The sequence below is a fragment of the Electrona antarctica genome, assembly GCF_951216825.1.
Source record: "Electrona antarctica genome assembly, contig: scaffold_64, whole genome shotgun sequence".
Taxonomy (NCBI): domain Eukaryota; kingdom Metazoa; phylum Chordata; class Actinopteri; order Myctophiformes; family Myctophidae; genus Electrona; species Electrona antarctica.
In genome coordinates this window covers 721,155-733,654 of record NW_027638477.1, presented here as the reverse complement: position 1 = coordinate 733,654, position 12,500 = coordinate 721,155, and the positions used below count along the sequence as shown (strand labels likewise).

The 12,500-nt window shown below is 47.4% G+C and overlaps 1 protein-coding gene across 1 annotated transcript in view; it reads right to left on the bottom strand.

The window, feature by feature from the left end:
* Positions 1-12,500, bottom strand: part of LOC306918063 (protein Daple-like) — a 94,101-nt gene that overhangs the window by 31,558 nt on the left and 50,043 nt on the right. Inside the window, 4 exon segments of the mRNA XM_079530953.1 lie at positions 4,555-4,844; positions 6,040-6,190; positions 7,458-7,571; positions 9,165-9,410. Of these exon segments, the coding sequence (XP_079387079.1) occupies positions 4,555-4,844; positions 6,040-6,190; positions 7,458-7,571; positions 9,165-9,410 (801 nt within the window).

Genomic DNA, 12,500 nt, shown 5'->3' with positions numbered 1-12,500 from the left:
TTCTAATGACCTCCCGTAGCTAACGTCTTCTAATGACCTCCCGTAGCTAACGTCTTCTAATGACCTCCCGTAGCTAACGTCTTCTAAATGACCTCCCGTAGCTAACGTCTTCTAATGACCTCCCGTAGCTAACGTCTTCTAAATGACCTCCCGTAGCTAACGTCTTCTAATGACCTCCCGTAGCTAACGTCTTCTAATGACCTCCCGTAGCTAACGTCTTCTAATGACCTCCCGTAGCTAACGTCTTCTAATGACCTCCCGTAGCTAACGTCTTCTAATGACCTCCCGTAGCTAACGTCTTCTAATGACCTCCCGTAGCTAACGTCTTCTTTAATGACCTCCCGTAGCTAACGTCTTCTAATGACCTCCCGTAGCTAACGTCTTCTAATGACCTCCCGTAGCTAACGTCTTCTAATGACCTCCCGTAGCTAACGTCTTCTAAATGACCTCCCGTAGCTAACGTCTTCTAATGACCTCCCGTAGCTAACGTCTTCTAAATGACCTCCCGTAGCTAACGTCTTCTAATGACCTCCCGTAGCTAACGTCTTCTAATGACCTCCCGTAGCTAACGTCTTCTAATGACCTCCCGTAGCTAACGTCTTCTAATGACCTCCCGTAGCTAACGTCTTCTAATGACCTCCCGTAGCTAACGTCTTCTAAATGACCTCCCGTAGCTAACGTCTTCTAATGACCTCCCGTAGCTAACGTCTTCTAATGACCTCCCGTAGCTAACGTCTTCTAATGACCTCCTGTAGCTAACGTCTTCTAATGACCTCCCGTAGCTAACGTCTTCTAATGACCTCCCGTAGCTAACGTCTTCTAATGACCTCCCGTAGCTAACGTCTTCTAATGACCTCCCGTAGCTAACGTCTTCTAATGACCTCCCGTAGCTAACGTCTTCTAATGACCTCCCGTAGCTAACGTCTTCTTTAATGACCTCCCGTAGCTAACGTCTTCTAATGACCTCCCGTAGCTAACGTCTTCTAATGACCTCCCGTAGCTAACGTCTTCTAATGACCTCCCGTAGCTAACGTCTTCTAATGACCTCCCGTAGCTAACGTCTTCTAATGACCTCCCGTAGCTAACGTCTTCTAATGACCTCCCGTAGCTAACGTCTTCTAATGACCTCCCGTAGCTAACGTCTTCTAATGACCTCCCGTAGCTAACGTCTTCTAAATGACCTCCCGTAGCTAACGTCTTCTAATGACCTCCCGTAGCTAACGTCTTCTAATGACCTCCCGTAGCTAACGTCTTCTAATGACCTCCTGTAGCTAACGTCTTCTAATGACCTCCCGTAGCTAACGTCTTCTAATGACCTCCCGTAGCTAACGTCTTCTAATGACCTCCCGTAGCTAACGTCTTCTAATGACCTCCCGTAGCTAACGTCTTCTTTAATGACCTCCCGTAGCTAACGTCTTCTAATGACCTCCCGTAGCTAACGTCTTCTAATGACCTCCCGTAGCTAACGTCTTCTAATGACCTCCCGTAGCTAACGTCTTCTAATGACCTCCCGTAGCTAACGTCTTCTAATGACCTCCCGTAGCTAACGTCTTCTAATGACCTCCCGTAGCTAACGTCTTCTAATGACCTCCCGTAGCTAACGTCTTCTAATGACCTCCCGTAGCTAACGTCTTCTAATGACCTCCCGTAGCTAACGTCTTCTAATGACCTCCCGTAGCTAACGTCTTCTTTAATGACCTCCCGTAGCTAACGTCTTCTAATGACCTCCCGTAGCTAACGTCTTCTAATGACCTCCCGTAGCTAACGTCTTCTAATGACCTCCCGTAGCTAACGTCTTCTAATGACCTCCCGTAGCTAACGTCTTCTAATGACCTCCCGTAGCTAACGTCTTCTAATGACCTCCCGTAGCTAATGTCTTCTTTAATGACCTCCCGTAACTAACGTCTTCTAATGACCTCCCGTAGCTAACGTCTTCTAATGACCTCCCGTAGCTAACGTCTTTTAATGACCTCCCGTAGCTAACGTCTTCTAATGACCTCCCGTAGCTAACGTCTTCTAATGACCTCCCGTAGCTAACGTCTTCTAATGACCTCCCGTAGCTAACGTCTTCTAATGACCTCCCGTAGCTAACGTCTTCTTTAATAACCTCCCGTAGCTAACGTCTTCTAATGACCTCCCGTAGCTAACGTCTTCTTTAATAACCTCCCGTAGCTAACGTCTTCTAATGACCTCCCGTAGCTAACGTCTTCTAATGACCTCCCGTAGCTAACGTCTTCTAATGACCTCCCGTAGCTAACGTCTTCTAATGACCTCCCGTAGCTAACGTCTTCTTTAATAACCTCCCGTAGCTAACGTCTTCTAATGACCTCCCGTAGCTAACGTCTTCTAATGACCTCCCGTAGCTAACGTCTTCTAATGACCTCCCGTAGCTAACGTCTTCTAATGACCTCCCGTAGCTAACGTCTTCTTTAATAACCTCCCGTAGCTAACGTCTTCTAATGACCTCCCGTAGCTAACGTCTTCTAATGACCTCCCGTAGCTAACGTCTTCTAATGACCTCCCGTAGCTAACGTCTTCTAATGACCTCCCGTAGCTAACGTCTTCTAATGACCTCCCGTAGCTAACGTCTTCTAATGACCTCTCGTAGCTAACGTCTTCTAATGACCTCCCGTAGCTAACGTCTTCTAAATGACCTCCCGTAGCTAACGTCTTCTAATGACCTCCCGTAGCTAACGTCTTCTAATGACCTCCCGTAGCTAACGTCTTCTAATGACCTCCCGTAGCTAACGTCTTCTAATGACCTCCCGTAGCTAACGTCTTCTTTAATAACCTCCCGTAGCTAACGTCTTCTAATGACCTCCCGTAGCTAACGTCTTCTTTAATGACCTCCCGTAGCTAACGTCTTCTAATGACCTCCCGTAGCTAACGTCTTCTTTAATGACCTCCCGTAGCTAACGTCTTCTAATGACCTCCTGTAGCTAACGTCTTCTTTAATGACCTCCCGTAGCTAACGTCTTCTTTAATGACCTCCCGTAGCTAACGTCTTCTAATGACCTCCCGTAGCTAACGTCTTCTAATGACCTCCCGTAGCTAACGTCTTCTAATGACCTCCCGTAGCTAACGTCTTCTAATGACCTCCCGTAGCTAACGTCTTCTAATGACCTCCCGTAGCTAACGTCTTCTTAAATGACCTCCCGTAGCTAACGTCTTCTTTAATGACCTCCCGTAGCTAACGTCTTCTAATGACCTCCCGTAGCTAACGTCTTCTAATGACCTCCCGTAGCTAACGTCTTCTTTAATAACCTCCCGTAGCTAACGTCTTCTAATGACCTCCCGTAGCTAACGTCTTCTAATGACCTCCCGTAGCTAACGTCTTCTAATGACCTCCCGTAGCTAACGTCTTCTAATGACCTCCCGTAGCTAACGTCTTCTAATGACCTCCCGTAGCTAACGTCTTCTAATGACCTCTCGTAGCTAACGTCTTCTAATGACCTCCCGTAGCTAACGTCTTCTAAATGACCTCCCGTAGCTAACGTCTTCTAATGACCTCCCGTAGCTAACGTCTTCTAATGACCTCCCGTAGCTAACGTCTTCTAATGACCTCCCGTAGCTAACGTCTTCTAATGACCTCCCGTAGCTAACGTCTTCTTTAATAACCTCCCGTAGCTAACGTCTTCTAATGACCTCCCGTAGCTAACGTCTTCTTTAATGACCTCCCGTAGCTAACGTCTTCTAATGACCTCCCGTAGCTAACGTCTTCTTTAATGACCTCCCGTAGCTAACGTCTTCTAATGACCTCCTGTAGCTAACGTCTTCTTTAATGACCTCCCGTAGCTAACGTCTTCTTTAATGACCTCCCGTAGCTAACGTCTTCTAATGACCTCCCGTAGCTAACGTCTTCTAATGACCTCCCGTAGCTAACGTCTTCTAATGACCTCCCGTAGCTAACGTCTTCTAATGACCTCCCGTAGCTAACGTCTTCTAATGACCTCCCGTAGCTAACGTCTTCTTAAATGACCTCCCGTAGCTAACGTCTTCTTTAATGACCTCCCGTAGCTAACGTCTTCTAATGACCTCCCGTAGCTAACGTCTTCTAATGACCTCCCGTAGCTAACGTCTTCTAATGACCTCCCGTAGCTAACGTCTTCTAATGACCTCCCGTAGCTAACGTCTTCTAATGACCTCCCGTAGCTAACGTCTTCTAATGACCTCCCGTAGCTAACGTCTTCTAATGACCTCCCGTAGCTAACGTCTTCTAATGACCTCCCGTAGCTAACGTCTTCTAATGACCTCCCGTAGCTAACGTCTTCTAATGACCTCCCGTAGCTAACGTCTTCTAATGACCTCCCGTAGCTAACGTCTTCTAATGACCTCCCGTAGCTAACGTCTTCTAATGACCTCCCGTAGCTAACGTCTTCTAATGACCTCCCGTAGCTAACGTCTTCTAATGACCTCCCGTAGCTAACGTCTTCTAATGACCTCCCGTAGCTAACGTCTTCTTGATAAATGACCTCCCGTAGCTAACGTCTTTTTGTCGATGGGTTAGTTCTAATTAGTTTAATGAACTAGTTATAGATATAATTAACCCTTTACCTCCCGCAGCGTAGCTAACGTCTTCTTGTCGATGGTCCCTTGCTTCCTAAGCTCCTTGTTCTCTCTCTCCAGCTCCTTGGCTTTGATTGACACCTCCTTCAGCCTGTCCACCTCCTTGGCCATGGCCCCACCCTCCTTCTCCACGGCGACCAATCGCCGGGCCTTCTCCTCCAGCTCCGCCTCCTTGGCCTCCAGCTGCGTTCCAATTCGCCAGCTCTCCTTCTCCAGCTGCTTCCGCTCCCTCTCCGATTGGTCCAGGTCGGAGCGCAGGCTCCGCCTCTCCTGGTCTCCTTGATTGATTGATTGATTTAAAATTTGTTTGAATGTTTTTATATCAGTTGTTCTCAAACTATTTCATGTCAAGGACCCCCAGAATTATCTGTATTTGGCCGCCATCTGAAAATATGTAGTTCCAGGGACCCCCCCTGTAGTTCCAGGGACCCCCTCCCTCCCAGAAGCAAATATATGAGTTAAAAACGTTCTCTGTGAAAGAATATATATCCAAAGATTTGCGCCACATTGTCACGATTTTTCTAAAATAGCGGACCTACAAGCTCGTAGCGCGGCACTCGGTGCCAGATCTACGGAGCTACTGTGATTTGTGGTGTTGTAGTGGTGAGGTGGTGTTGTAGTGGTGAGGTGGTGTTGTAGTGGTGAGGTGGGCAGGGTGGTGTTGTAGTGGTGAGGTGGTGTTGTAGTGGTGAGGTGGTGTTGTAGTGGTGAGGTGGTGTTGTAGTGGTGAGGTGGTGTTGTAGTGGTGAGGTGGGCAGGGTGGTGTTGTAGTGGTGAGGTGGTGTTGTAGTGGTGAGGTGGTGTTGTAGTGGTGAGGTGGTGTTGTAGTGGTGAGGTGGGCAGGGTGGTGTTGTAGTGGTGAGGTGGTGTTGTAGTGGTGAGGTGGTGTTGTAGTGGTGAGGTGGTGTTGTAGGGGTGAGGTGGTGTTGTAGTGGTGAGGTGGTGTTGTAGTGGTGAGGTGGTGTTGTAGTGGTGAGGTGGTGTTGTAGTGGTGAGGTGGTGTTGTAGTGGTGAGGTGGGCAGTGGTGAGGTGGGCAGGGGTGAGGTGGTGTTGTAGTGGTGAGGTGGGCAGCGGTGAGGTGGGCAGTGGTGAGGTGGGCAGGGGTGAGGTGGGCAGTGGTGAGGTGGGCAGGGGTGAGGTGGGCAGTGGTGAGGTGGGCAGGGGTGGGGTGGTGTTGTAGTGGTGAGGTGGGCAGCGGTGAGGTGGGCAGTGGTGAGGTGGGCAGGGGTGGGGTGGTGTTGTAGTGGTGAGGTGGGCAGCGGTGAGGTGGGCAGGGGTGGGGTGGTGTTGTAGTGGTGAGGTGGGCAGCGGTGAGGTGGGCAGGGGTGTGGTGGTGTTGTAGTGGTGAGGTGGGCAGCGGTGAGGTGGGCAGGGGTGTGGTGGTGTTGTAGTGGTGAGGTGGGCAGCGGTGAGGTGGGCAGGGGTGTGGTGGTGTTGTAGTGGTGAGGTGGGCAGGGGTGAGGTGGGTTTACCTTCCTCCCGTCGTCTCCTCTCCTCCTCCCTCAGCTCCTCCACTTCCCTCCTAAGCTCCTCCTCTCCTCGCCGCGCCTCCTGCCTGGCTCGCTCCGCCTCCTCCGTGTCGGCGCGGCTCTGCTCTCTCTCCTCCCTCGCCCGCTCTCTCTCCTGGAATTAATGATGCGTTAATTAATAGTTAATTAATAGTGTGCTAAACGGGTTACAGCTGTTATGATGAAGGATCAACAGGGAACTGAAGACCTGTTCATATTTTCTTGTGTGTTTGTTGTTGTATTGTTTATTTCCCCTTTTGTGCAGTCTGTGTTTGTATTTCTTTATTGCACAGCTGCCCCCCTCTGCCAACTTGTAGTCTTTTGTATTGTTCTTAATGAACTTTTAATCTGTTTAATCAATGACCTCTTCCATACAGGAAAGGATTCCAAATAAGCTAGCTGGCTTCTTCCTTTCCTTGCATTGTATTTTTGTTCTTCGATATGTTATTATCTATTTTTTGTACTACGTGCTAAATAAATAAACCTAAAACCTAAACCTGTTCTGGGGTCAGTTGTTATGTGTGTCTCTGTGAACCTCCACCGTCTGTCGGTATGCATACAGATGTGACCAGATTGGACTGAGGGCCTTGAGTTAACATCACAGGCAGACTCTCCACATACTAGAGCATGTCTGAAATAAATGTCAAAGCTGAAATCGACATGAAAATATGAAATAAATGCTTAAACATGTAGCTAGGTGTAATGTTAGTCCACAGAAGACATGTAAATATGAAATAAATGCTTAAACATGTAGCTAGGTGTAATGTTAGTCCACAGAAGACATGTAAATATGAAATAAATGCTTAAACATGTAGCTAGGTGTAATGTTAGAGTCCACAGAAGACATGTAAATATGAAATAAATGCTTAAACATGTAGCTAGGTGTAATGTTAGAGACCACAGAAGACATGTAAATTAGGGGTGTGCTGAAATATCGATATTGCGATATATATCGATACATCCTCCCGCGATAAATAATCGATACCGATTATTCAAATGAAAAAAATGAAATTTGAAATAAAACAACATGTGATGAACAACATGTTTAGAAAAGGAGGAAATTACAGCTAAAATAAGGCCAATCCTACTCTCAGATTCCACAGCAACCAGAAGTACTGAATTACTGGATGGTGATTTGTCCAAACAGCTTTGTGGGAATACAGAATGCATTTCCCCAGCAGTGGACAAGTCCACTGACACCAGTGATAATGGTCAGTTGGTGGTGTTTGTGAGGCATTATGATGATACCAGTGATAATGGTCTGTGTGTGTGTGTGTGTGTGTGTGTGTGTGTGTGTGTGTGTGTGTGTGTGTGTGTGTGTGTGTGTGTGTGTGTGTGTGTGTGCGTGCGTGCGTGCGTGTGTGTGTGTGTGGGTGTATCACCTGGGTCAAGGAGGTCAGGGTGACCTCCAGTCTCTCTCCTCTCCTCTTCTCTCCTCTCAGCTCCTCTCTGCTGTCCTCTACTTTGGTCTGCAGCTCCTCTCTCTCTCTCTGCACCTGTTACAGTACATAGTTAACACCCTGAACGACCAGGACGAAGTTCTTTGTCCTTTCTAGTAGTAACGCCCGTCGCCCAGGACAAAGTATTGTCCAAAAGACAAAGTTTATTGATATGAGAACGGATCGCATGGCTCTATAGCCCAGGAGCGCCTGTTGGGGAATCCTCTGTGACGCGCAAGAGTGAGACGTCATCGAAAAACTCCCTCCCCTGTTTAGCTGATGAAAACGAAAATCTTAAAACGTTCATAACTCGCGATCTAAATCATCCCGTCTTTTTATGAAAAAAAGATCCTGTGTTAGACGGCGCTCCGCGGTCCAGTCGCTAGTCTCGATAGATTTATTCTTGTCTCCCGTTGTTGTCGATCGACTCTAGAGTGGTGTGGCTATTGTTAGCTGCTACATACACATCAACAACTTCCGCCGGTCCGTCCGGAAAAGGGGTCCGTGTTTATAAATTGACTGGGCGCTATAATGTAATGGATTAAATAACTCTGGGCAATTAAAGTGTTAACCTCTCTCTCTCTCTCTCCTGTATCGTAACATAGCATACCGTATTGTAATGTTCTCTCACCTCCATCAGCTCCACCCTCAGTGTAGCATAGCGTAGCATAGCGTATCGTAGCATAATGTTCTCTCACCTCCATCAGCTCCACCCTCAGTGTACCGCAGCATAGCGTACCATAGCGTAGCATAGCGTATCGTATTGTAATGTTCTCTCACCTCCATCAGCTCCACCCTCAGTGTACCATAGCGTAGCATAGCGTATCGTATTGTAATGTTCTCTCACCTCCATCAGCTCCACCCTCAGTGTACCGTACCGTAGCATAGCGTAGCATAGCGTATCGTAGCATAATGTTCTCTCACCTCCATCAGCTTCCACCCTCATCGTACCGTAGCATAGCGTATCATAGCGTAGCATAGCGTATCGTAGCATAATGTTCTCTCACCTCCATCAGCTCCACCCTCAGTGTAGCATAGCGTAGCATAGCGTATCGTATTCTAATGTTCTCTCACCTCCATCAGCTCCACCCTCAGTGTACCGTACCGTAGCATAGCATAGCGTATCGTAGAATAATGTTCTCTCACCTCCATCAGCTCCACCCTCAGTGTACCGTACCGTAGCATAGCGTATCATAGCATAATGTTCTCTCACCTCCATCAGCTCCACCCTCATCGTACCGTACCGTACCGTAGCATAGCGTATCGTAGCATAATGTTCTCTCACCTCCATCAGCTCCACCCTCATCGTACCGTACCGTACCGTACCGTAGCATAGTGTATCGTAGCATAATGTTCTCTCACCTCCATCAGCTCCACCCTCATCGTACCGTACCGTACCGTACCGTAGCATAGCGTATCGTAGCATAATGTTCTGTCACCTCCATCAGCTCCACCCTCAGTGTACCGTACCGTAGCATAGCATAGCATAGCGTATCGTAGCATAATGTTCTCTCACCTCCATCAGCTCCACCCTCAGTGTACCATAGCGTAGCATAGCGTATCGTAGCATAATGTTCTCTCACCTCCATCAGCTCCACCCTCATCGTACCGTATCATAGCGTAGCATAGCATATCGTAATATTCTTTCACCTCCATCAGCTCCACCCTCAGTGTCTCCAGGCGGCTGGTGGAGGAGCGCAGGTTCTCCAGGGAGCAGCGGAGCTCCAGGTTCTCCTTGGTGAGAGCTTGGTTCTCCTCCTGGCATCGCGCCAGCCGCCCCGCCTCCCGCCGCGCCTCCTCCACCTCCCTCCTCCCCCGCCGCACCTCCTGCTCCGCCTGGGTCACCTCCTTCTGCAGCGCCTCCGAGCGCTCGCTGGACGCACGCAGAGACGCCATCTAGTGGACGCACACACACGCACAGGGTTAACCACATTCTGGACGGGAACCCCTTTTGGTGTTTTAAAGCATTATGTTATACTTTAGCTATTGAAAAATAGCAGATCTACAAGCTCGTAGCACGGCACGCGGTGCCGCACTACGAGCTTGTAGGTCGTTTGTAGAGCGAAGGTTTCTGGTTGTGCCCCTTTATGCAGCCATTGTTTGCAGTTTCATGGTTGGACAAAATCATCTCTCTCTCCATCCACCACTACCATTCCAGACTGTACGACGGAAGCATTTATATTTGACTCATGATCAGAGCTTCCGTTGCTCCAGACTGTACGACGGAAGCATTTATATTTGACTCATGATCAGAGCTTCCGTTGCTCCAGACTGTACGACGGAAGCATTTATATTTGACTCATGATCAGAGCTTCCGTTGCTCCAGACTGTACGACGGAAGCATTTATATTTGACTCATGATCAGAGCTTCCGTTGCTCCAGACTGTATGACAGAAGCATTTATATTTGACTCATGATCAGAGCTTCCGTTGCTCCAGACTGTACGACGGAAGCATTTATATTTGACTCATGATCAGAGCTTCCGTTGCTCCAGACTGTACGACGGAAGCATTTATATTTGACTCATGATCAGAGCTTCCGTTGCTCCAGACTGTATGACGGAAGCATTTATATTTGACTCATGATCAGAGCTTCCGTTGCTCCAGACTGTACGACGGAAGCATTTATATTTGACTCATGATCAGAGCTTCCGTTGCTGCAGACTGTATGACGGAAGCATTTATATTTTACTCATGATCAGAGCTTCCGTTGCTCCAGACTGTACGACGGAAGCATTTGTATTTTACTCGTGATCAGAGCTTCCGTTGCTCCAGACTGTACGACGGAAGCATTTATATTTGACTCGTGATCAGAGCTTCCGTTGCTCCAGACTGTATGACGGAAGCATTTATATTTGACTCATGATCAGAGCTTCCGTTGCTCCAGACTGTATGACTGAAGCATTTATATTTGACTCATGATCAGAGTTTCCGTTGCTCCAGACTGTATGACGGAAGCATTTATATTTGACTCATGATCAGAGCTTCCGTTGCTCCAGACTGTACGACGGAAGCATTTATATTTGACTCATGATCAGAGCTTCCGTTGCTCCAGACTGTACGACGGAAGCATTTATATTTGACTCATGATCAGAGCTTCCGTTGCTCCAGACTGTATGACGGAAGCATTTATATTTGACTCATGATCAGAGCTTCCGTTGCTCCAGACTGTACGACGGAAGCATTTATATTTGACTCATGATCAGAGCTTCCGTTGCTGCAGACTGTATGACGGAAGCATTTATATTTTACTCATGATCAGAGCTTCCGTTGCTCCAGACTGTACGACGGAAGCATTTGTATTTTACTCGTGATCAGAGCTTCCGTTGCTCCAGACTGTACGACGGAAGCATTTATATTTGACTCGTGATCAGAGCTTCCGTTGCTCCAGACTGTATGACGGAAGCATTTATATTTGACTCATGATCAGAGCTTCCGTTGCTCCAGACTGTACGACGGAAGCATTTATATTTGACTCATGATCAGAGCTTCCGTTGCTCCAGACTGTACGACGGAAGCATTTATATTTTACTCGTGATCAGAGCTTCCGTTGCTCCAGACTGTACGACGGAAGCATTTATATTTGACTCGTGATCAGAGCTTCCGTTGCTTCAGACTGTATGACGGAAGCATTTATATTTAACTCGTGATCACAGCTTCCGTTGCTCCAGACTGTATGACGGAAGCATTTATATTTGACTCATGATCAGAGCTTCCGTTGCTTCAGACTGTACGACGGAAGCATTTATATTTGACTCATGATCAGAGCTTCCGTTGCTCCAGACTGTATGACGGAAGCATTTATATTTTACTCATGATCAGAGCTTCCGTTGCTCCAGACTGTACGACGGAAGCATTTATATTTTACTCATGATCAGAGCTTCCGTTGCTCCAGACTGTACGACGGAAGCATTTATATTTGACTCATGATCAGAGCTTCCGTTGCTCCAGACTGTATGACGGAAGCATTTATATTTGACTCATGATCAGAGCTTCCGTTGCTCCAGACTGTACGACGGAAGCATTTATACTTGGCTCGTGATCAGAGCTTCCGTTGCTCCAGACTGTATGACGGAAGCATTTATATTTGACTCGTGATCAGAGCTTCCGTTGCTCCAGTCTGTATGACGGAAGCATTTATATTTTACTCGTGATCAGAGCTTCCGTTGCTCCAGACTGTATGACGGAAGCATTTATATTTTACTCATGATCAGAGCTTCCGTCGCTCCAGACTGTATGACGGAAGCATTTATATTTTACTCATGATAAGAGCTTCCGTTGCTCCAGACTGTATGACGGAAGCATTTATATTTTACTCATGATCAGAGCTTCCGTTGCTCCAGACTGTACGACGGAACCATTTATATTTGACTCATGATCAGAGCTTCCGTTGCTCCAGACTGTATGACGGAAGCATTTATATTTGACTCATGATCAGAGCTTTCGTTGCTCCAGACTGTACGACGGAACCATTTATATTTGACTCATGATCAGAGCTTCCGTTGCTCCAGACTGTATGACGGAAGCATTTATATTTGACTCATGATCAGAGCTTCCGTTGCTCCAGACTGTACGACGGAAGCATTTATATTTGACTCATGATCAGAGCTTCCGTTGCTCCAGACTGTACGACGGAAGCATTTATATTTGACTCGTGATCAGAGCTTCCGTTGCTCCAGACTGTATGACGGAAGCATTTATATTTGACTCATGATCAGAGCTTCCGTTGCTCCAGACTATGACGGAAGCATTTATATTTGACTCATGATCAGAGCTTCCGTTGCTCCAGACTGTATGACGGAAGCATTTATATTTGACTCATGATCAGAGCTTCCGTTGCTCCAGACTGTATGACGGAAGCATTTATATTTTACTCATGATCAGAGCTTCCGTTGCTTCAGACTGTATGACGGAAGCATTTATATTTGGAAGCATTTTGGACATTGCGAGAGGCAACAGTCTGGCAACGCGAGACTACAGCCCCGCC